Source organism: Delphinapterus leucas, chromosome 10 (assembly GCF_059928025.1).
Source record: "Delphinapterus leucas isolate spDelLeu-1000000601 "Yukka" chromosome 10, BTC_Dleu_Yukka2, whole genome shotgun sequence".
Classification (NCBI taxonomy): Eukaryota; Metazoa; Chordata; class Mammalia; order Artiodactyla; family Monodontidae; genus Delphinapterus; species Delphinapterus leucas.
In genome coordinates this window covers 73,581,918-73,607,273 of record NC_143138.1, presented here as the reverse complement: position 1 = coordinate 73,607,273, position 25,356 = coordinate 73,581,918, and the positions used below count along the sequence as shown (strand labels likewise).

The 25,356-nt window shown below is 35.7% G+C and overlaps 1 protein-coding gene across 29 annotated transcripts in view; it reads right to left on the bottom strand.

The window, feature by feature from the left end:
• SLMAP (sarcolemma associated protein) overlaps window positions 1–25,356 on the bottom strand; it is a 150,754-nt gene that overhangs the window by 26,876 nt on the left and 98,522 nt on the right. For 18 of the 29 annotated variants that reach the window (XM_022572758.3, XM_022572756.3, XM_022572759.3 and 15 more), the window contains 4 exons: window positions 21,893–21,955; window positions 8,240–8,299; window positions 2,829–2,909; window positions 2,487–2,546 (listed from right to left, as the gene is read on the bottom strand). In XM_022572758.3, coding sequence (XP_022428466.1) covers window positions 2,487–2,546; window positions 2,829–2,909; window positions 8,240–8,299; window positions 21,893–21,955 — 264 coding nt within the window. The other 11 variants (XM_022572764.3, XM_022572769.3, XM_022572770.3 and 8 more) reach the window with 2 other exon arrangements.

Genomic DNA, 25,356 nt, shown 5'->3' with positions numbered 1-25,356 from the left:
ATCTTCATTATGGGGCTTAACATGTTATGTTCCCAACAACACATTAAGTGATCTACTTGTACTGTTTCATTTAATCCTCACAATAATCCTATGAAGTTGGTTTTCCCCAAACCAACAAACGAAAAAACACTGAAGCACAGAGGGGTTACGCAATTTGCCCAAGGATATATTACAAATAAATGGCAGGGGCTTCCCTGGTGGTGCAATAGATTCCACGCTCCCAATGCAGGGGGCCCGGGTTTGAATCCTGCTCAAGGAACTAGATCCCACACACATGCTGCAACTAAGAGTTCACATGCCACAACTGAGACCCAGCACAACCAAATAAATAAATAAATAAGTAAAAAAAAAAAAAAAACCCACAAATCAATGGCAGAGCTGGGTCAGAACTCAGAGATCTTTGGCTCTTAGCCTCTTGGCTAGAGCCTGTCACTTTCCTAATGCTCTTGTGGTTTTATAACTTTGATGTAAGAGGTCTATTATTTATTCATTCAACAAACATCTGAGTTTTTCCAAATATCTGGCATTGTGGTAGGGAAGAGGATAAAAATAAAATCTAAAGCAGACCGACACACAAAATTACAAAAGCACTAAAGCAGTTGAATATAATTAACACAATCATAAACACTATTTACAGGAGTTACTCAGTTTTCCTGGGTATCTCCCTTGTATACAGGAGGTATACATGTTATTAAACTCCTGTTGATGTTGTTTTTTTTCTAAAAAAAAAAAAAATTACTACTTATAAATCAATCTGGATTTGGCTGCTGAAAAGCTTTCTGGGAGATTTCTACAGTAAAAAAAGATCATAAGAACAGCTACTTCTTTACGACGGGTGTTCCTTCCTCATTCACCTCCCTTCTTGTTTCTGTGTGTCCCCCAAAGGCCCAAGGTTCCCAAACTTTTTCAGGATCAGCAACAACATTCTATGCATTAATGGTCTTACATTTCTGAGAAGAATCAGAAATGCTCCAAGATGAGATTTCTGGCCTGTACACACATTAACTTAGATTTATTATTACCACACTAGAAAAAAGGCATGTCTCGTAAACCCAAAGGTCACCTGAGAAGAGTGTGGATCGGTAAGAATACTGGAAACTATTATCATACTTAAAAACAGGTTGGCAGTTGGTTGCCCGGGCCAGTAATCCTCAGGGCTTCCCTTGGTACGGGAATTCAGTCAAAGGTGGCTCAAAGAGCCATGTCAGCTTCAGTATCCATGGGGGAGAAAAGAGAAGGCCATGAGGCCCAGACTAAGGAATTCGAGAGAATCTGGGTAATCTCTTGGTTAACCAACCCCAATCCCAATCATTATACAACTAGGAGAGCAGCAGGATCATGCAGGGTGAAACTAAGGCTTCCTTATATAATCCAAAACTTAGGGTCTGTACTGGGAGATCCCTTAATAGCCCAGCCAGAAGCAAAGGCATTTCTATACAAAGAAACCTCCACAGGCTGCTTTTGCTGCTAATTTCCGAGAGTTGCCTGGTATTGGTCCACTGCCACTAAAATGCGTAACCTAGTGAGCTGAACTTATATGTCAACTTTTCTTGTGTACAATAAGGCAATTATAAAAGAGACTAAATGCTGGGTGGGAGAGGGAGGGGAAATGGGGGTATATGTATACACATATAGCTGATTCACTTTGTTGTACAGCAGAAATTAACACAACATTGTAAAGCAATTATACTCCAATAAAGATGTAAAAAAAAATAATAATTTTCTCTAAATGAGAAATGGATCAAAACACTTAAAAGTGAATCTTTGGTGTAGCAGCTGTTGTCATGATTGCAAAAAAAAAGGAAACTAAATGCTGACAATCACAGATTTATCAATAAGCCACCCCCAGGCACTTTATTTTAAAAATACTTTTATAAATGCTAATTTAATTCCTACCCATTTCATTCTAAACAAGTAAATATCAAATAAATGTACTTCTTATTTAGAAGTGACACAAGTGAAAGAATTTATTATATGCACTGCTCATCTTAGCCCCACCCAAAATTTCTAGAAGAGTCCTAAGAACCTGGGGATATTTATTGGAGAATGAGGAGGGCCAGAAAATGAGGAAATTTACAACTGCTACCATATGATAACAGAGCAAACAGGTAGTTCTTTCAAGAAAGTTAATATTTTTAATCTATTTTTAGTTTACATTAAAAGTGGTAATGAGTTTCTATCAGAGACATCAAGGTAAACACAAAAAAACCACAGCTGTATTTCACATTCTACCACTTATTGCCTTGCCTTCATATAACTTTGATTGATACAAACTATTTTACAACTTAAATGTTTTTCTTTAAAGCACTGGCACCAACATCAACATTTTAAATTTTAGTTCCTGATACTTTAGAGAACCTATCTTAATCTTTTAAGTTAAAACTTAGTTTTAACTAAAGCTTAAAACATCATATAATACATGATTTTGTGGCAAAGGGTGAATCTGATGCCCTGGTTTAAAATGTCTTAAAAACAAGTTAAAATACCTTTTAATAGGGACACTTTAGCAAAGGGTTCATTTAGGTCTTGCTCATCCATTTGGGCGTCTACAGAGGGGGGAAAAAAGATAATTATAAACAGTAAACTCTATTAGCAAGCTATCACTACCAAAATAAAAAACTGAAATTTATACAGCTATTGTATTTGGATCATTGAAAGTAGTTTTTAAATTTATCCAAGATTCAAGGGAGTGACGTGATAAATAGAAGTATTGCTTTTTCCCCCAAACACAAACTTTGAGATCTCCACCCACACTAACCTGCATACCTAAACTGCTTGGTAGGTAACAATAACATCTACAGATTTATAAATATTAGGTTAAAACTCACCTGTAGTGTCGTCACTACTTTTCTCCTTGCTTGGACTCAGGGTATCTGATAAATCAGATTCCTTTGCTCTTGCCTGGTTCTCTAAGAATAAATAAATAAATAAATAAATAAAAGTAGAATCTCTTTACAATTAAATAGCTTATATCAATAAAACTGCTTCAGGCTATGAGTGCTCTAAATCTACTGGTATGCAAAATACTTTTAAAATTAACTGAGGTCACTGAATCTCTTACTTCTTCACCACTCTAGTCCAAAATGGAATGCTGGTTATTACACGTAGCTCATATTAAATTATAATGTGGATCATGATTGCTGTGTAGAGGAGGGCTGGGGCTTTTGTTCAAGGCTGTCCACTGGCCAACTGGAAACAAAAATGAAGCAAGCTTTGCTAAAGTATTCAGAGACCTGCAACAAATATAGCAAAATTCCCAGGACAATGTAGATACTGCATGAAGATGATGAAAGAAAAGGATTCTATTATATAAAAACACTAGTTAGGTTGCCTTAGTAATATTTATACTCATGATAAAAACTCTTTTTAAGAAAATCACCATTGTCTTTTATAAAAGTAACATTTAAAACAAGAAAATTAACAGCCTTTTATATCTAAAGAAAGTATTACTGTACCTGAACCACAGGTCTGAAATTCTTTGCTTGAGTTGATATTTCCTTAAACTCAAGGACCATTCTCACTACCTGGCCTATTCAAGCTATATTAAGATATAGCTTAAGCTCCATTACCTCTAAGCAAGTCTTCATTTCTCCAGCATGTTGCTCCTTTTTATTTATCTTCTCTGGGACATAGGGTTTTATAATTAATCATGTTCTATTTTATATCATTCTCTGTGTATACATATATTTTGTTTCCTTACTGAGATTATAAATTCACTAAACATATAATTACTTTTTATAATGTTACACACTTAACTATACTGTTTGCAGTAATCTGTATCAAAAATTTAAATGTGTACATCCACTTCTAGTACTTTTCCTAAGGAAATAATAGGCAACATATGGTATATATACATAAGGACGTTCATTGCAGCATTGTTCATTATGGAATGGAAAATATCCAAGATATGTTCACTACTATTAAGTAAAACTAAAGTCTGTTAAGCCATGTATAAGATGACCCCCTTTAGACTGAAAATGGCTATACACTTAGCTATGAATTTTTTGTTGTATATATTCATTCAAGTCTAGAAGGATCTACAACAGAGATACCATGGTCATTTCTGAAGGGAGGGACGAACATTTATTTTCTAACTTCACATTGTTTTATACATTGTTTGAAAAATTATAGCGAACATATAATTGTTTTCATAATCAACTAAATCAAAAGATATTTTTCATTTTAGAAAGTCAGAAACATATTTAAAACCAATACTGTCAAAATAATTAATATTAAAATATAACTTGTTCCATTAAGAACTATTCCATATAAGAATAAGAACTAAGCTATTCCATATAAGAATACATTAGAACTTATGGCTTCACTTGTGAAATGAGTGATGGATTACAAGAAGCCTTTTGCTTCCTTTCTCACTGCCATTTCTAGTCAAAGGCCAACTGGGAAGAGACAGTGAGTTTTTTGTTCTTTTTTGTTTTTTGTTTGCGGTACGCGGGCCTCTCACTCTGTGGCCTCTCCCGTTGCGGAGCACAGGCTCCGGATGCGCAGGCTCAGAGGCCATGGCTCATGGGCCTAGCCGCTCCGCGGCATGTGGGATCTTCCCGGACCGGGGCACGAACCCGTGTCCCCTGCATAGGCAGGCGGACTCTCAACCACTGCGCCACCAGGGAAGCCCCGACAGTGAGTTTTGATTAGAAGTGAAGTCACTGATTACTGAGGTCCATGGGAATCTAATCTGTGACCTCTGGTGCATTCACAGTGTACTATAGTCAGACATTTCTGAATGTACTAGTTTTGATCACTAAGTTACAGTCTCAAATAAGGCAGGCTAACACATCTTGTCTATATATAGAAAGAAAAGAAACCACTGTGGGAACAAAAAGGAAAAGACAAAAATGACTCTTTCCTAATTTTAATATTCTTGGCAATTTTATGATCAAGATACAGAGGTAAACCAAGAGGAACGCATTTTCAAAAGTATTCTTCTGTCTTAGAAGGAAATTTTATTTCCTATTTGGAGTAGTAGCCAGGAAGGTAAAATTGCCTTAGAGGTGGGACTATCTTCCATTAAGATCTTACTAGAATATAAGCTCCATGAGTACAGGAATTTTTGTTTTGTTAACTGCTATAATCCCATTGCATAGAACAGTGCACAGTACATAGTAGGTGCGCTAAAAAGAGGACCATTAGAAACACAATTTTACTTTGAGTAAGAAGGCAAGTTTTTAGTAAGTCAAGTCATGGTTCACCATTGTTGTGTCCTGATACTAGAGTTATTATATGGAGGCAAACAAAATCTATTCAAGATGAAACACAGGACACAACAAATGAATGGTAGAGTCTCTACTGTTCAAAACATCTACTTTTCAGCTACGAAGCAGCACCCAACTTTCCAGTATTAAAAGTCTTTACTAGCTGATTTTCTGTGCAGTATTTAATCATTAAAATGCATGCCAAGAGTATATAGAAGTAAATGGAGGAATGGCTACCAACATCAATACCAAAACTGTTCCCAAACTGGCAAGTCTACAATAAGGTGAATATTTTCACTATATCTTCAAGCAGACATAATGACGGATGGGCAAGGCAAACACAGACCACTTCCTACACCACTGGAACCATTATTTGCAAAGAAAGCAAGGTCAAGGATCAAGGGGAAAAAAAAAGGAGAACTAACATTTGTTGGACAACGGACCAGTGCTTCCTGCTTTATAAGCAATATTTCATTAAATTCCCACAAAATCCTCTAAGTTATATACTGTCAATCCCATTTTACAAATGAGGAAACTGAGGTTTAAAGAGCTAAAGTAAGTTGCCTGAGGGCACATAGCTAGTTACTAGTAGAACCTGGAATTAAAAGCTACTGTTTGACCTACTCTGTATTCTTTCTACTTCCACCTTGAAATCTACTGTAAACTGCAAGTTGAGTTAGGACTTAAATAGAAGGCATATGCAACTTATGATTACATTTTTCATTAGGTGCAATACCTGAAGGAAATACCACCAAGACTTGTAACAGCTGGTGATTGGCAATTTCCAACAACTGATATTTAAAATCAGTTTTAAATATCATTCCATTAAAAACATCAGCAATGAAAGCATTTAAAAAATAAAACAATCCAGCCAAACCCAAAAGCAAATACTGTATAGCCAGATATAAAGCATTTAAAATGTAATTTATTTCAGCCAACTAGTTTGTCACAAGGATTACTGTACCTCTGCATGCTATCTGTGGGAAGTACCAGTAAAATGTTGACTGCTGATAGAAATATCTCTGGGTACATAAAACATCTGTTTTATCATTCTTTTTTTGGCCACGCTGCACAGCTTGCAGGATCTTAGTTCCCTGCCCAGGGATTGAAGCCGGGCCTGGTCAGTGAAAGCTCTGAGTTCTTACCACTGGACCACCAGGGAATTCCCTGTATTATCATTCTTTTGGCGGGGGGCTGTGTTGGGTCTTCGTTGCGGTGTGCAGGCTTTCTCTAGTTGTGGCAAGCGGGGGCTACTCTTCCTTGCGGTGCGCGGGCTTCTCATTATGGTGGCTTCTCTTGTTGCGAAGCACGGGCTCTAGGCGCGTGGGCTTTAGTAGTTGCAGCACGTGGGCTCAGTAGTTTCGGCATGTGGGGCCTAGGGCACGCAGGCTTCAGTAGTTGTGGTGCACTGGCTTAGTTGCTCTGCAGCATGTGGGAATCTTCCCGGACCAGGGCTCGAACCTGTGTCCCCTGCATTGGCAGGCAGATTCCCAACCACTGCGCTACGAGGTAAGTCCCTGTATTATCATTCTTAAAGGATGTATTCTATTCACTTGCATGGAGTTAGTTGCCATAATTTATTTAATAAATGCCCTTATTATTGGACACTTATGTTTTCCTTTATTTGCCTTTAAAACAACACAAACAAATGCGCTTGCACATTTGTCCAATTTGTTCCTTAAGATAAAAACTTAGAAGTGAACTTGCTAGGTCAAAAAGCATGTTCTTTAAAACTTTAAATACATATTTTATAGCCAGATTTCAAAAGGAAATCATAAGATTTTCAATAATGACATCACATAATTTCAAGGAAATATATTCTAATTCAGAATGCATTAAATAGAAGCACTTGGGTAGCAAGATACTTTTCTTTAATTATAAGAAGCACTGATTTTTTTCTAAGGCTCTACTTCTACATCAAAGTATTGGCTATTTAGCCAACTAATCTGAATAGGTATTTAGGTGGTGAAGTAAAAGCTATTTTAAAATCTGTTCTCATCTCACTTTAATAAGATGAAATAAATTGCCATAAGTACTAAAAATAGTTCACTGTTCTGAAACTCAATGCCTGTTTGCCAGAACAATATTAGTGATGCATATTTTATGCATTCTTTCTCCAAATATGGCATCTGCCATGCACAAAATTCCAAATGGAAGCCACCAGATATATGAAATAACACTATCCTTTTAAATATGTTTAAAAGCCAAGTGGATCCAGTTACTTTCATAAAACAAAATGTAATGAAATGGAGTATTGCAAACTTTTATCACTCATTGTTTTAGCTAACCAAAATGATTGTTAATTTAGTTTTAAATTTTATACTGGTATGTTCTTCTGATGAAAGTCCTAGAATGAATAATGAGCATATCCCACTAAATTTATTTGCACAATTTCCCTATACATAAAAGTGACTTGACAATACGATGCTTTAAAACTCACTTTTCTTCTCTAAGCCTGACAATTGTAACAGAAAAGAATCAACAGAATAAATTACTTCAAGCAATTACAGGACTGTTCATTAAAAAATATAAGGTTCTACGTAATCACTTTTGTTTAAGTCAAATTGAAATGCTAACAATTAAGATAATATTAAATATCATAAGGACTATTAAAGGTATGATAACCAACAAAATGGAACTGCAAGCATTTTTCACCTGTTTCAAAAAAGATTTACATTGCGTTTGATTAAAATTTTGAGATCAAAGCTGAAAATAATGCTGGAAGTGAGACAGAGAGATTGCAACACATCTTTAATACCTAACGAAACCTATTCCAAGCATTAAAAAAACCCCACACATATATACCCATTTAAAAAGAAACTTTCTGATGAACATATCCTTCTTAAAACAGAACTCCAACTATTTTATATTATTATCTGATATTGTTACTAGATTGCCATTTTGTGAGCTGTAAGACATAAATTGATGGTTAAAGTACTATGACCTTGGAAATGTATACTAACCTTCATCATCCAAAAGAGCTGTCAAAACCCACAGAAAAATGCCACAGAAACCCACAGAAAACGAACCTTTTGAAAGCTTTGTTTCTTCTACCACTTTGGTTAGATGCCCCTCGACGATCAGCTTCTCTGCCAAAGAAAATAAACGTTACTATCGAAGCCCAAACTGAGTAGCAAGCACTTCCCTGAGCTGGGCAGTGTAACACATTCCATGACCAAATTTAAAGATGATAACATTACTCCCATGACTAGGCTTGAACAAAAACTTGAACCTGGAAGGGGAACTAAGAGAACTGGAATGATACTAGATGAATCAGGTTAATGCAGAAATCCGAGGGTAAGGGAACTGAACTGCTTTCAGCTTTCATTAGCTTTCACCTTATTTTAAAAGCCTTGAACTTTAAAAAAAGGACTCAGAACAAACAAAGCAACCTTCTTTAAATCAAGGATATTAAGTTGAAATAAAGGAATTCTGAGAAGGTATTTCATTTAAATAAAGAAGTAATACAAATTATATTATATCAACAGTTTACTTTTCCCTATTGACACAATTTAGCAGAGATGCCTATATGACATGTTTCAGTAAAATGAATAATTTTAGAAGAGCTAATTACTGAAAGAAATTAAAAAAAACTTTTGCTTTTGTTTTATGGGGGAGTCTCTGCAAATGTATAATGTAGTTTCTTTATAATTTATTTAAGGTCAGATTTTCATATTCTGCCTTTCAGTCAGGAGGATAATATATCTATTCTGTATACACCATTATCTGATTCTATATGTCAGTTGGTCTCCTTCATTTTACACTTTGAAGTATGTGAAATTTCTCTATTCTTCTATCCCTCAACTCACTGCAACTTGGTCTACACCCATTACTCAACCACTGAAACGGCCCCAAGATCACTATAACCTATCTGCCAAAGCCCATGGTTCCTTTTCTTAATTTTCATTTAACATAGGCTCTTTGCAGCATGTGGCACTGTTTGCTCCTGCCTCCTTGAAAAATAGGAAGTCGAAGTAATAAATTTAGATAATTTTAAAAGGCATTAACCCTACAAGATATGTAACATAAGCTGTCTTACCCATCCTCTGTCCTACTCCATTCCATTCTTGAAAAATCACTTCCTACAAACACAACTTTTAACTTTTAGCCATTTCTTCTGGTATTTACATTTATATTTCTAAATAATACATTGCTATTTCTGAATTTTTCCATTTTAGGCATTATTTACTGACAATCTCTTACAGACGATTATGCTCTCATATCCTATTATCATCCTCATAAGAGTTAAATTTTGTCCATCTGTAATCAGTATTTATATTATGACTATTATCTATACCTGAGTCATATAATATGCGATAATTATATTTCTTTCCTTGTACAACATTTACTATTTTGGGAACTTACAATGCCCTCTTTTGTTTTGCTAATTTTTAAAAGTATATCTCAAACACAGCCCAAGTTCTTATAGAACCATAAAACTCTCAATATCCTCAAACATATCAGGCAGTCTATCACATTATATATCCCTGTCTCTCCCTTCTCCCAGCCCTTTAATCTCCCTGCTCCAGTCTGAGGTGTATCCTGTACAAGATCCCCTGCCCCCAGATCCCAAATCTTCCTTTTCCTGTTTTATTCCCTTGTTTTAGTGTAATATATCCTCTGATAATTTTCCTGATAAGGGGTGGGTAGAAGGTAAATGTTTTGTAACTTTGTTCCTCTGAAAATGTTAGTGTTCTACCCTCACATTTGACTGGTTTGACAGATACATAATTCTACAGGACATAATTTTCCTTCAGAATTTTTTTTTTTTTTGCAGTACGCAGGCCTCTCGCCGTTGTGGCCTCTCCCGTTGTGGAGCACAGGCTCCGGACGCGCAGGCTCAGTGGCCATGGCTCATGGGGCCAGCTGCTCCGTGGCATGTGGGATCTTCCCGGACTGGGGCACGAACCCGTGTCCCCTGCATCGGCAGGCGGACTCTCAACCACTGCGCCCCCAGGGAAGCCCCCTTCAGAATTTTCAAAGCATTGTTCCACTATCTTCTAGCTTCATACTGGAAGGTGAGTCTAATGCCAGTCTGACTCTTGTTCCTCATTATGCACTGTAGAAGCTTCTTGTGCTCAGCAATGCCTGGTTTGCCTGTCCTTTCTGGGCACCTGAGAAGACTGCACATTCCAAGTCCCTAGCACTCAGGAAGGTCCATGTAACCGGTTCTAGCCAGGGCCAAAGCATTTAAAAGAGAGTACAGTAGGATTTTTCTACACTTGTTCTCCCCCCACTCTAGAAACTATGTGTTCAGATTAGCCTAGATTCCTGAGTAACAATATAGAACAGAGTGTTCTCCCTCACCATGGACATGTAGCGTAAATGAAAAGTAATGTTTGTTGAATTAAGCCATTATGATTTCAGGATTTATTTGTTGCTACATTATAATTTAGTTTATTATGATGAATAATACAGTATGAGATCCTTTGTTTCTCTCTGGCAATTTTCAGAATCTTTTCTTTATCCCTGGTGTTCTTAAATTTCATATACCTCAGTATATGGTCTTGTTTTTAAAAACTGAGGTTAAATTCACATAGTGTATTAATTTTAAAGTGAACAATTCAGTGGCATTTAGTATATTCACAATAATATGGAAGCACCAACTTCATCTAGCTCCAAAACATTTTCATTATCTCAAAAGAAAACCTCTTATTCATTAAGAATTTACTTCCCATCCTCCAAAATCTCTTACCACTCAACTGATCATTTTATATTTCTAAAATTAGTCTCTACTCTCATTCCCCTTGTCCTTGTGTCCTATGTCTTTTATAATATTTTACTATGAATGGATCCATTCACCATATTTAATCAAAAGTTTACTGCCTCCCTTTTAAAACTCTTTTCCTTTGACTTCTAGGATACTACTCATTCCTACTTCTTTTATGTGCCTGCTCATTCCCTCCTTCTCAGCTTTTCACTGACTTTCTTTTATTATATGATCTAAATCTGTATATACAACTCAACAGCAAGAAAAAAAAAGACAAAAAAATATCTGATTAAAAATTGGGCAGAAGATCTGAACAGATATTTTTCCAAAGAAGAAATACAGATGGCCAATAGGTACATGAAAAGATGCTCAACATCACTAATCATCAGGGAAATGCAAAGCAAAACCACAATGAGATATCACCTCACACTTGTTAGAATGGCTATTATCAAAAAGACAAGAAGTAACAAGAATGTGGAGAAAAGGGAACCCTGGTACATTGTTGGTGGGAATGTAAACTGATGCAGCCACTATGGAAAACAGTATGCGGGTTCTTCAAAAAATTAAAAATAGAACTATATGATCCGGCAATTCCACTTTTAGGTATTTATCTGAAGAAAGCAAAAACACTTACTTGAAAAGATATATGCACACCCATGTTCACTGCAGCATTGTTTACAATAGCCAAGGTAAAGAAACAACTGAAGTGTTCATCAATGGATGAATAAAGAAATTATGGTTGGTATATACAATGGAGTATTATTCAGCCATAAAAAAGAATAAAATCTTGCCATTTGTGACAATATGGATGGACCTCAAGAGCAATGTGCTAAGTGAATTATGTCAGACATAGAAAGACAAAGACCATATGACCTCTCTTATATGTGGAATCTTAAAAAAAAAAAAAAAAAACAAGCTCATAGATACAGACAGCAGACTGATGGCTGGCCAGAGGAGGGGAGTGGGAGGTGGGAGAAGTGAATGAAGGGAACACAGTGTTTAAAAAGGGGGAGGGGAGGTAGGCAAAATGTAGACTTCAAAAGCCTCGTGTGAAAAAAGTGATAGACTTGACATCATATAAATTAAAACTTTCTATATGATCAAACTCACCATAAACAAAGGAAAAGGGCAAGTGCAAACATGGAAAAAATATTTGAAAAACAAATAACAGATAAAAGGTTATTATTCGGGCTTCCCTGGTGGTACAGTGGTTAAGAATCTGCCTGCCAGTGCAGAGAACATGGGTTCAAGCCCTGGCCCGGGAAGATCCCACATGCCATGGAGCAACTAAGCCCGTGCGCCACAACTATTGAGTCTGTGCTCTAGAGCCTGTGCGCCACAACTACTGAAGCCTGCATGCCTAGAGCCCATGCTCCGCAACAAGAGAAGCCACCGCAGTGAGAAGCCCGTGCACCACAACGAAGAGTAGCTCCCGCTCACCGCAAATAAAGAAAGTCCACATGCAGCAACGAAGACCCAACGCAGCCAAAAATAAATAATAAATAAATAAATAAATTTATTTTAAAAAAAGGTTATTATTCACTCCATTAATTCATTCATTGAACAATTAATTAGGGAGTGCCTACTATATGCCAGACACTGTCCTAGGTGCTGGAAACACTAGAATGAACAAATGACAAAATCCCTGCCTCCTGATTCTTACATTCTAATGGTGCGGGGAGGAACAGGCAATAAAAAAATAAACAAATAGTATGTCAGATGGCAGTTACAGAGAAAAATAAAACAAGAAATGAGGAAAGAGCCTGTGGAGAAGGCAAAGATATGACACCTTCCAAAAATGAGTAAGAAAAAATCAAACACAAAAGTAAAAAGGCCAAAGAACAGGAACACAGAATTCACAGGCCAAGAAATGCAAATGTCCAGTAAACATGAAAAATTCTTGGTCTACCCACTAACGCAATGCCACGGCATTATTTGCCCATCAGGTTGGCAAACATTCAGTACTGGGAGGAGTGGATAAATGAGTAATCTTGTGCCCTTTCACAGTGGAAGTGTAAATTAGTATCATTTTTTTTTTTTTTTTTTAGAGGGCAATTTGGCAGGAACTATCCAAATGTTGAAAGCACGTGTCCGTTGACCCCACAACCCCTCTTCTGTATATCACACTGGAAAGAGAGAGGCTTGTACAAAGATTTCCAATGCAGCACTTGTCTGTACTGGGGGAAAGCAGAATACAAATTTTTAAAGTTCTGCCAAGCAAGAAAAAATTAGTCTTTGAGATTTCAAAAATTCTTTTCTAATAGCATTGACTACCTGCTACACTTGAATAATTTCTAAATGTTGATGCCTAGTCTAGCTCTCTCTCTCTCACATCCCAGAACCCTAATGCCTAACTGCTTCTCAAACATCTTCACCCAGAAATCCCACAGGAACTTAATCTCACTCCTCAAAACTGAATTTATCTTCTCTTCCTTTCTCCTATATGGATTTGGTAACTCTCCTCTTCCATAGCTCTTCATTTGTATCTCTATTAAGCTATACTACAACTATTTATTTATGTCCACCTTTCCCAACATACTACAAACTCTCTGAGGAATATACTCATTCCTTCAAGTACTTACTATGCACCAGATACAGTACTAGGTACTCTTCATGGATTACCAAGATAAATGTGATAAATCTAGGAATTTAGGGTCTAGTCAAAGCAGGGAGGCATCTTATTAATAATTTAATTCTCAACACAATTATGTCACATAATACAGGTTCCACAAAAGCTTGTTATATGAATATAGCAAATAATGAAATAGTATAAACACAGGTTCTGAAAGCCATTCCAATCTTTCTCTAGGATGTTGAAGATTGAAGTACCACATTTAAAAAATTATAAACACACATTAGGAGTAATTTATTGCTCAAAACTCTCTCACCTTTAGAATAAAATCTTAAGTCCCTACCATGATCTACAAGGTCTATAAGCCAACTATGGCCCCACAGAGCCAAATCCAGCCTTCTGCTGCCTCAGTAAATAAAGTTTTATAGGAACATAGACAGGTCCATTCATTTACATATTGTCCATGGCTGCTTTCCACAACAATGGCAGAGTCTGGTAGCTATAACAGAGACCTTTTAACACGCAAAGCCTAAAATATTTACTATCTGGCGTTTTATTTATTTTTTAAAGGCATTTTTATTCTAAAACTCCAATTTCAGACCTGCCTTGGGTTTTCATATGGTTTCTCTCCATCTCACACACTCTTTCTGCAGACACATGTACAACTCACTCAGCTTAGTCCCAAATCTGTTCAAGTCCTACATAATACTTTTATCACTCCCTATTGTCTTATAACCTTCCATTTTTTCTTCAGCAGATTTATCACTACCTGACATATTATTAGTTTATTAGTTTTTATCTCCTCAAGAGAATGTAAATTCCATGAAGGCAAAGCTATCTTTGTCTTGTTCATTTCTATACCTCCCAAAGCTAAAATAAGGCCTGGTATATACATAGTAGATGCTTAATAAATATTTGCTGAATGAATGAATTAGGCATTTATGTTTAAAGAGTTCAAACTTGGAAAAATTATTTGAATATTTTCCTCATTGTAAAAAACTAAGGATTAAATACATATAAAAAGTTTCTAACAGTACCAGTATTAAGCTCTAGATAATAATTACCTGCTGTTATTATCACTATTGAAATTATTAAGGTTATATTACCAATCTAGTGAATCATTAGTGGCCTGTGATTAAAGTATTAAGGAAAAGAATATTGTTTTTAAAAAAGTTTCTAACCGCTAGTTCTCAAACTTGGGGTGGAGACCTCAACTCTTTTAAGAAGTACTGAAAATCAGAGACCCCTCAGAGACAAAAAAGAACTTCCATATAATAATAACTGCAGGTCTTGAAAGAACTATTTGCCTTAGCACAAATGAAAGATAGATTTTCTTTCTTTCTTTCTTTCTTTCTTTTTTTTTTGATGTGGACCATTTTTAAAGTCTTTATTTAATTTGTTACAATACTGCTTCTGCTTTATGTTTTGTTTTTTTTGGCCGCAAGGCATGTGGGACCTTAATCCTCAACCAGGGATAGAACCTGCACCCCCTACATTGGAAGGCAAAGTCTTAACCACTGGACCGCCAGGGAAGTCCCCAAGATTTTCTTTCTTTTTTAAAACTCCCTCTTTTTGAGGGTTACTCTGGAGATATTATTATTCATTTTCCCCTGTTTTAAAACCATATTTATTATGAAACAACACTTAGAAAGGGGCATAAAACACAAAGGTACAGGTTAATAACATTTTTTTAAAAGTTAGTGTCTGTATGACTACTGCCCAAACTAAGAAACAGAACCTAACCACCACCTCCAAAGCCTTCCACATTGCCTTTTCCAATCAAAGTCCCATGAGGTAAGCATTATCCTGACTTCTATGGTATTTAATTTCTTGCATTTCTTTATAGTCATACGACTCAAATATGTGTGACGAAATAATATAATTTTAGTGGTTTTGAACTTTATTCATCCTATATACCTCAGTGTTTTTTATCCATTTAACTACTGATGGTCTTTCAGGTTATTTCCAGTTTTGAATTACTGTGAATAATACTGCTGCTGCGGACATTCTTGAATTGCGCCTGATATACATGTTTAGGCATTCTGTAGGGAACCTACCAAGGAAAAGAACTGATGGGTATAAGTTTGACAACATTTGAGAACCACCACCAAAGCACTTTGTTTAGTCAGAAAACATATTACAGAATTGCAAAAACTGCCTAATATTGTCAAAAGACTGAATAGAAGAGAACCAAATTTATTTCTTGGCTGATAAAAATATATTATATACTATCTGTATTGCTATGTGGCGCAAAATGAAAGTGATAAACAAGGCAAACAAAAGAAGCTCAAAGGGAGCACAGGTGTGCCTAGTTCTTAGCCATTTTCCTCACATGACAGCTACAACCAATTGAAAGCAGAAGATAAACTCAAACAGTACTATCATATACGGATGTCAGCTCCCTAGGGATCTTAGACAGAAAAGTAGAAGAATAAAAAAGAACTGCATAATTTGCTGTTGTAAATGCCAACCTGGAGAATATTTCTAAATCTCAAAGTTAGATTTCATTAAAAAGAAAATGTTATGACTAGGGCATCAAAATAATGTGCTTGAGACCAAATTTTTAAAATGGCATGCATATTGGTAATTTAAAAGTTAGACAATCCCTAGATTGTTGGAAACATATTACTTTAACAGGAGCAAGAAAGCTAGATCAATTAGCTTTCACTGTCTTGAAAACGGGAATAAAAAGGAGGAAAACAAGTTACTTCAACATGAAAGCTCCCACTAACACCCTCTCCAAACTCTGCCCCACGCCCCTGCAAAAGTTTTCTACCTTCTAGTTAACACGTATTTCTGTGTGCCAGGAATTGCACTTAGTAAACATTATCTCATTTAATTCTCATAATCCTATGAAGTAGGTACTACCATCCCATTTTATAAATGAGAAAAATGAGGTTTGAAGAGATCATACCACCCAGAGTCATACTTCCAATGAGGGACCAAATCAGAATTCACATAAAGGTTCCTCTGATCCACCTCTAAACATCATAAACGAAAATGAGTTACTTAGAAGGTCATTAAGGGAAATACAGCTAAGAAACTGAGATTAGAATTAACATCAAGGGGCTGGTAGCGCAGTGGTTAAGAATCTGCCTGCCAATGCTGGGAACACGGGTTCCAGCCCTGGTCTGGGAAGATCCCACATACTGTGGAGCAACTAAGCCCGCGAACCACAACTACTGAAGCCCGTGTACCACAACTACTGAAGCCCACGCGCCTACAGCCCGTGCTCCGCAACAAGAGAAGCCACCGTGATGAGAAGCCCTTGCACTGCAACGAAGAGTAGCTGCCGCTTGCCCCAACTAGAGAAAGCCCGTGCACAGTAACGAAGACCCAACGCAGCCAAAAATACATAAATAAGATAAATAAGTTTATAAAAAAAAAAAGAATTAACATCAAGATACAACCAAAGTAAAAATTAACAATCAGCATTCAACATCAAGCCAACAATTTATTTCCCTTCAGAGAATAGCAGCTCACATAGTAGAAAGAAAGCTTTAGAACTGCACAGGGTGACTCTGAGAGGTTGCTCATGTGAATAATAGAGACTTTTTCACAAGGTTATTTGTTTCTGCAGCAAAATACTTAAAGCAATTCCTATTACAGAAGATAATCTGCCTTTCCCTAAAAACAGTTCCAGAGGCTGTTTGCCTTAAAATCTAAGAATAAGGAAGAACAAAAGAAAAAAAAATTAGAATTCAATGACAGATTTAAAATTTAACGAAATGAACCAATTTCCAGAATACAGAAATGGATTTTTTTTTTAAAGGAACAGTCTATATACCAAAACACTACTGGCATGAATTTAAGACTATCTTCTGTGCAATTATACTGGAAGAAAATCTGGCAGAAATATTGGAAAGCTAGCTGACTGGGGAGATGGTTGGTACAAATAAACAACAAACAAAAACCCTCCAATATATCTTACATTGGACAACTACTCTAAGAACAAAGAAATAAAAAATTAGCAACATCTAGTTTAAACTCAAGAGTTTTCCTGTAATGGGGACATTAACTACTAAGAGAAGGGAACCACACCAAGTGTTTTCTATTCTTTGGCATAAATAAACTGCTTTGGCTTAGAGAAATAAAAGTTTAAAAGATGAAAATTTAAAACTCTGTTTCAAGTACAATATGTAATCAGAATAAGCCTGAAATTGTTTAGAGAGGCTGATCTCATAGAGTGATGAAAAGTAAACAGTCACAAGAGCAACACTCATTCAATGCATTACTCCAAATAAGGCAATTTCTATGTGAGAGCAAAGCCCTAAGAGCATGGAGGATGGAATGAGAGAATCATACACAGATAGTGACTGTAATTTCAAAATGGGGGTGGGAGGCAGGGAGAGAATTTTTTTTTTAATCAGGAAAAAAAATAAGACATGAAATATTAAGAGAATTAGACTTTTGCCTAATATGATAGTAAAAATGATTAACTCGCATAGTAAGCACGGATTAAGAATACAAAGACATGAGGTTTATTTCATAGGACTCTTAACTCCATCATCAAAAGGCAGATGCCCTTGGGGGAGTGGGCAGTTTGTCTCTACAAAGCAGACCTCAGAGGAAAGTTTCTCTGGCACCCAGACACCCCGACAAACAGTAGCAAGAGAAATCAAAGGGGCAGGAAGCAGTCCAGAGAAGGCTGTTTTTCACTCCATGCCCACCAAGTGATGGCAGGTCTCTACATCCTCAGCTTCTCTACCTTTTACACCCTTCATCCTTTCACTCAGCATACAAGTTAATCAAGTGGCAGAATTCACAAAATATGTATGAAACAGATTTAGAGATGTACAACTTTTAACTCAGAAAGCATCTTTAGCAAGCATACAAAAGTCTCAATGTATTCATTAAAGTTTATATGGTAAACCTTGAGTGACTAAAATTTGCAGGGAACATGGTATGTGGAGTTCTGCTTAAACCAAACTTCATGCCTGAATCTCTGAAGAAGAAAATTTGTGAAAACTTTTTAGTAAGTTTTATTAAAGTTACTTGTTAATTCTAGATTTTATATGATGTATTTTTATATAGAAAATTTACTTCACAGTTCTGGAATTATGCAAAAGGTTATATTTAAATCTGTTCAAAATCCAATCTCTATGCCAGAGAATAAAAGCTTTTCTCCTAGTGACTTCCCCGGCAGTCCAGTGGTTAAGAATCTGCCTTCCAATGCAGGGGACACGGGTTCCATCCCTGGTCGGGGAACTAAGATCCCACATGCTGCGGGGCGACTAAGCCTGCGCGCCACAACTACTGAGCTCTGGTGCGTCAACTAGGGATCCTGCGTGCTGCAAACTACAGAGCCCACGTGCTCTGGAGCCTGAGCACCACAACTAGAGAGAAGCCTGCCCGGTGCAGCAAGGAGCCCACGCGCGCAACGGAAGATCCCACGTGCCGCAACTAAGACTTGATGCTGCCATAAATGAATGAATGAATAAATAAATACTTTTTAAAAGAAGCTTTTCTCCTAAAAGAGAATTAAAAGGAACAGTCTGTTTTACCATAAAAGGAAAACAAATTGAAATGTGTTCCGACCCATTTAATTTCTTCAAAATCACCTTATAAATGGAGAGAGCCAACAACCAAATTGTTCTCTTACGGAGTCATACACATAAACTGAAAAAAAAATCTGTCAATATATTTAAAATAGGCATGATGAGACTTCCCTGGTGGTGCAGTGGTTAAGAATCCGCCTGCCCATGCAGAGGACACGGGTTTGAGCCATGGTCCAGGAAGATCGCACATGCTGCGGAGCAACTAAGCCCATGCGCCACAACTACTGAGTCTGCGCTCCAGAGCCCACATGCCTGGGGCCCATGCTCCGTAACAAGAGAAGCCACAGCAATGAGAAGCCCTCACACCACAACGAAGAGTAGCCCCCACTCTCCACAACTAGAGAAAGCCCGTGCACAACAATGAAGACCCAACATGGCCAAAAATAAATAAATAAATTTTAAAAATAAAAAAATAATAAAATAGGCATGATGACTCCCATGGAAGTGAACTACTTGCTTTCTAATTTTTAAAACACCAAGTGAATTTACACTATACAGCATAGTAAATAATGAGACCTAGATACTTAATATTTGCTTTTTAAAAGACGAAACAAAAATATGAAGTATTACTGCTCACAGAATATACACTTCATTGTCAAGATCATAAATCAGTTCAAGATGCCTATCAATGAAAATAATGGCAAAAAAGTTTATGTGTGCTTGTCAAAAAATAATCCAAAATTGTTTCAAAAGTTCACTTGAGTAAGATTTTTGCTGAATTTGCCTAGCTTGCCATAATACTTATTAAGCACGACAATTTCAATAATGGCACCCTGTCATCAAACAATAAAAATGTCATAAAATAATGAAAATGAGAACAAATCAAACCAGAGGTAACCCTTACTATGCCAGCTCCAGCTATCCAAATTTAAGGAGCCAAACAGATTTGGAAAATTTGAGATACAGCTCTTGCTACTTGCCACCAAAACTCAGGAACCAAACAGATTCAGAAAACAAGCTATATCCCTAGCTACCTGAATTTACAACCCAAACTTCCACTATTTATACTTAAGAACCCAGTGGATTCAGACATCTAGGAACGCTTATATTTTATTTTTTCTGTTCTTTGGTTCACTCTTTGTCCAAAAAAACAGGGTTTTATATTCTCATTTCCCCTCTGTGTATCACATTTAGCATTTACCCATGCCATTACATAGTCCTTGTAAACATTATTTTATTGGCTAATATCCTCACTGAGGGGATTGCTGTAATTTATATAACTTCTGCTCAATCTCTGAATGTTTATTTGCCCCCATAACTATGACCCAATAAAAATCTCCAAACATCTTTTTCTTTATTTAAAACAAACATTGCTCTGTGTTAAAACTACAGCTAAATATTTTAAACATTTTATAATAATACTTTAAATGATTTTTGCAAACAGTAACTTAGTAAAACATTATTTTGATAGTTCTCTGTTCTTATTTCTTTAGGCTCAAAATATAAATCCCAAAAGATCAAAATAAAAATAACTTATTTTAAAATGGTCACATAACTAAGCATAAAACCCTTCTCCTAAAGATTTATATTTTAGGTTACATATCCCACTTTTAGTTGGTTTCAGTGGGTACCAATTATTTTGCCCCAATCCCTGTGTCTGCTGACTGTAAAAATGAGATTTAGTAACCAGAAGGTAACAAAAAGATGCACTAATCTTTGCTTTATGAAAAAACAAACAAATGTGCCATATTTATTAAACAATTTGGCTCAAAGTAATATTAAACTTACATTCAACATTATAGTCTCTAAAATGGACAAAAACAGAAGTTCTTCTAAAACTACTAAACGAAATTCCATGTTTCCTTAAAGCATCTCTAAGGAGTATAACATGTGATCTGTTGAGTTTGTGCCTGCTATAACTACGAGGTGTGACCCTTACGATCCACGAATGCTCTTGAGATTGGCAGGGTGGGAGCAAAGGGTGGAACAGTAACCACACATGCATGCACACCCATAAAATGAATTCATGAGCATAAATACTTGGAAAACCACTCATTTCAAAGAGAGAGCAAACAGGAAGGAAAAAATGCCTGACAAAATGTGTGTCTGATAGGAAAAAGTATAGATTTTATCAATGAATCTTTATTACACAGAGTGACCTTTAATTGTTACTAAGAAACTAAGAGAATAACACAACCTTGTGATTGTTACGGATTTAAGCAGTCACATGATTTTCAAGTAAGATGGAATACACAATTCTTTTGTTCAGAATTCAGCATTCAGAATTCTTTTGTTCTAAATCACCTCAAAAGCCAACCTGTCATCTTTTAAATATTATTAAAATTAGCCTTGTACAACTTCCCCAGGGTAGGTAGTAGATGTCACACTGTAGGACAATCTATTACTACTTCTTCTCTAGAAAGTTCTTGCTACCCTAAGGGCTATCTCCAGAACTGAGTGTCCAAACGAAATCACTATTTTTGTGACTTCATTTAATCATTTAAGGTATTTATCTAAGAATCTCAAAATCCAAATCTGTGATAGAACTAGAACTTAAGTAAAACAGGTTAATGTTATTACTATCTCCTAAGTATCCAGACAGAGGTTTCGTTGCTTGACATTCTATTTTATTCCCTACTCAGTAATGCTTTTTACTTAAAAAGCTTGAAACTGCCTCTTTTTTGTGGGCAATATGAAATGCTCACCTCCATCGTGAAGGCAGATACAAGAGAAACATTTTTCTCAAAAGAGAGAAACAGTATGAAAAGAACCACTGCTGTCTGAAGATGGCCTTTGTGCACTTCTACCATAACAAACACGTTGAGATGTTAATTACTCCTCTCATTTTTCAATTTAGACCCTGACTTCATTAAAATCAATGTGAAAAATACTCTGTACTCACTCTGGCATTCTATGAATTGATGAATAAAAGTGCAGTCCCCGCCACTCTTTGAAAGCAAGTGCTCTAATAAAGAAAGAAACACCTTTAAGGATACAGTTTTTGTTGCTGTTTTTGAAAACTAACAGCAAAGGTAGGAAAACCAAAATGTATTAACATGGGTAACTGAATAAGATTAATAAAAGTTTAATATATTTTAATACTAACAGCAGACATATTTTGGAGTTAAAGTTAAATGACTGAAAATTATAATTATATAATCTTAATCTGTACCCCAAATGGTTAGCTTTTAAAGGTGCAGTTTCTATCCAAATAGCTCAAGAAAACCATAGAAATATATTGCTTTAAAAAGCTCCTCCCACTTTTAAAATACATCTTTTTCTTGAGAGCTTAACAAACACCCTTAAATAATTAAAAAACTTTATATTTGTTCTTACTGAATTAATTTTCAAATGACTGTTCTCCAACAGTCCCCCTTCAAAGATATTCATCTTAGTTAAGAGGCAAACAGTAAATATTTTAAGAATACCATAAAATGCCTTAAAATTTTTAAGAAACTGATATAATATTTTAATTTTTACACTTTCATTTCACTAGTAGTCTTTCCCCTTGAGTCACTTAATCTATACTTCATACACTATCAAATCATTACATTGTTATCTCTGCCTAAATGATTAAAATCAATGCCCGTACATTTTAAAATAAGAGCTTGGTAAATGGTTTTGCTCAGGTCAAACAGATTTTTTTTTTTTCAATAAGTAAAGAGAATCAAAACCTAACACAGTAGTTTAATAAATGTTTCAGCCCTTTTCTTACAATAAGCTTTATTTACTTTGATTCAAAGAGTTAACTTCTAAATCTGGACAACATCCTTCAAGTACGTATTTGTATCTTTCAAAACTACCAAACAGACATTGGAAGTTCAAGTGTTAAAAATATATTCCAACATGATGACTATCTAGAAGGTGTAAACACACAAAAACCTGTCAAAGAGGACGAGTCAGTACCACTCTGACTGTAAAAGCTTCTTTTATCTTCCACCTGGCCTCACCCCTCATCATTTCAACTTTGCTTAAGAGGCAGGCATCTCCTACTCTGATGGCTGGACAACCTCTCTTGACACCCTTACTGATGGCCTTCTTCTTTACCTTCATATTCAAATCCCTCATTATCCTTTATCTACTTACATGGTATGCCGATATATATTTCTATATAAACACACATACACAGTTATATACAGTTGTAACTACATATAACACATACATATATATAACTACATACAGTTATACAGAAATACAATGAAAAAGAGAAAAAAAGGCTAACTGCAATAGAAATTAGAAATTTTAAAAAAAATCTAATAAATAGCATTTGCCAATTGCAGCCAAGAAATCCAAAACAGGAGTCTTCAGTTGAATAGTAATTACCAAAATAAAAAGTTGTTTACATAAATCCTATGTAAGCTATATAACATTTTCAAAACTCAAACTGTACAATATCACTGTTAAATATGAAAACTCAGTAAAACCAAATTTTAGTCTAACTAAAGGACTTTATAAAACATATTTAAAAATATATATATTTGAAACCAAATTTCAGAGAAGCATCACAAGACTTCAGATGAAATTTATTAATGCAGGACATCCCACCATCACATACCAAGCCAAAAATCAAACTTTTTACCTACTCTGATTTTACTATCTGGACTCTACATTAAAATATCTACTATACTAGTTTGGATAAAATGCAAGATTAATATAAAAAGATAAATATACATGTGACTTTCACAAAGGTTATTTCCTAAGATACATGAGAGGAAAGTCTTTCAGGTAGTACATGTAAAGGATTTGGATCATGACACTTTTAACACTTCATTACTTGAATTCAGGACCTTGGGAATTTCACTTTGCAAAAAACTACAAAAGATGTCACTGATAATCCAAACCAAGAATCAAGAATCAGATACTGAAAGTGCTGGGGCAGGGGAGGGGGTGTGTCCTGTGCTACTAAATAGAGCTGTAGGAATGTAAAGAAAAAGCAGATACAGAAACATAATAGAGAATCATGACACTTAAAATGTGTTTTATTTATACATGAGTTACCTATGGGTTTTGATTTTTTATACCCGTGTTGTCCAGTACAGTAGCCATTAGCCACATGTGGCCACTGAGCCCTTAAAAAGTTGCTAGTTTGAACTGAAATGTGTTGTCAGTGCAAATTAAATATATACTGATTTCAAAGACTTACTAAGGAAAAAAGAATGTGAAATCCTCATTTGCAATCTTTTAATATTGATTACATACTGAAATAATATTTTGGATATAGTGGGTTAAAGTAAATATATCATTAAATACATTACTAAAAATTTACCTATTTCTTTTTATAATTTTAATGTGGCTACCAGAAAATTTTAAATTATGTATGTGGCTCTCAGAATAGTTCTATTAGACAGAGCTTTTCTATACCTTCTAAGATATATTTAAAATATGCTTATAACATTTTAAAAATTACAGTACAAAACTGCTTATAGCAGCTACTTTAGATTTAAGTAATCTCAAAAATGGGATTTAGTGGAGAAGTATTATTAATCTTAATTTCTCCAGACATTTTTGAAATATTCTCTTATAACCATACTTGGTTCTTGCTCTATTTAAAGAGTAATTTTAGTTAAAATCATATCTGATAGCACATTATGATTGTGGACTTTGGCAATATTTGAATACTTGATAATTGGCTTCTTACTATATCATAAATAATTCAGAATAGACCCATCTTATTCCAAAATCCACTTTGTAACTAAATCCAGTGTATGAATCTTTTGTGCATATCCAGATATTTACTACTCAGTTTCTTTAAAGGCATTCTATTATTCACTCTCACCCTACTCAATTTAGCACTACCAGAAAAACAAATACCAGCAAGGGAAAAATAATCATAGCAAGGAGCACCCTAAAGTGTCCGAAATATCTTATTCAGTGTTTTTTTTTGCGGGGGGGCTGCATTGGGTCTTTGTTGCTCTAGGTTTGCTCTAGTTGCAGTGAGCGGGAGCTACTCTTCGTTGCAGTGCACGGGTTTCTCATCGCAGTGGCTTCTCTTGTGGAGCATGGGCTCTAGGCATGGGCTTCAGTAGTTGCAGCACGTGGGCTCAGCAGTTGTGGCGCACGGGTTTAGCTGCTCCGTGGCATGTGGGATCTTCCAGGACCAGGGATCTAATCCGTGTCCCCTGTATTGGCAGGCAGATTTTTAACCACTGCACCACCACGGAAGTCCCCTTATTCAGTTTTAAATCAAGGAGCTGTCTACAACTATTCTCCTTTAAATCAACTGGAATTGGCAAAAAATTTTAAGCAGTAATTTGACAATTCTAAACAGTATAAAGATGGTTCAATGTATATAAAAAGATTCTTTTTTAAAAAATAAATATAGTTATTATTTATTTTTGGCTGCACTGGGTCTTTGTTGCCGCGCAG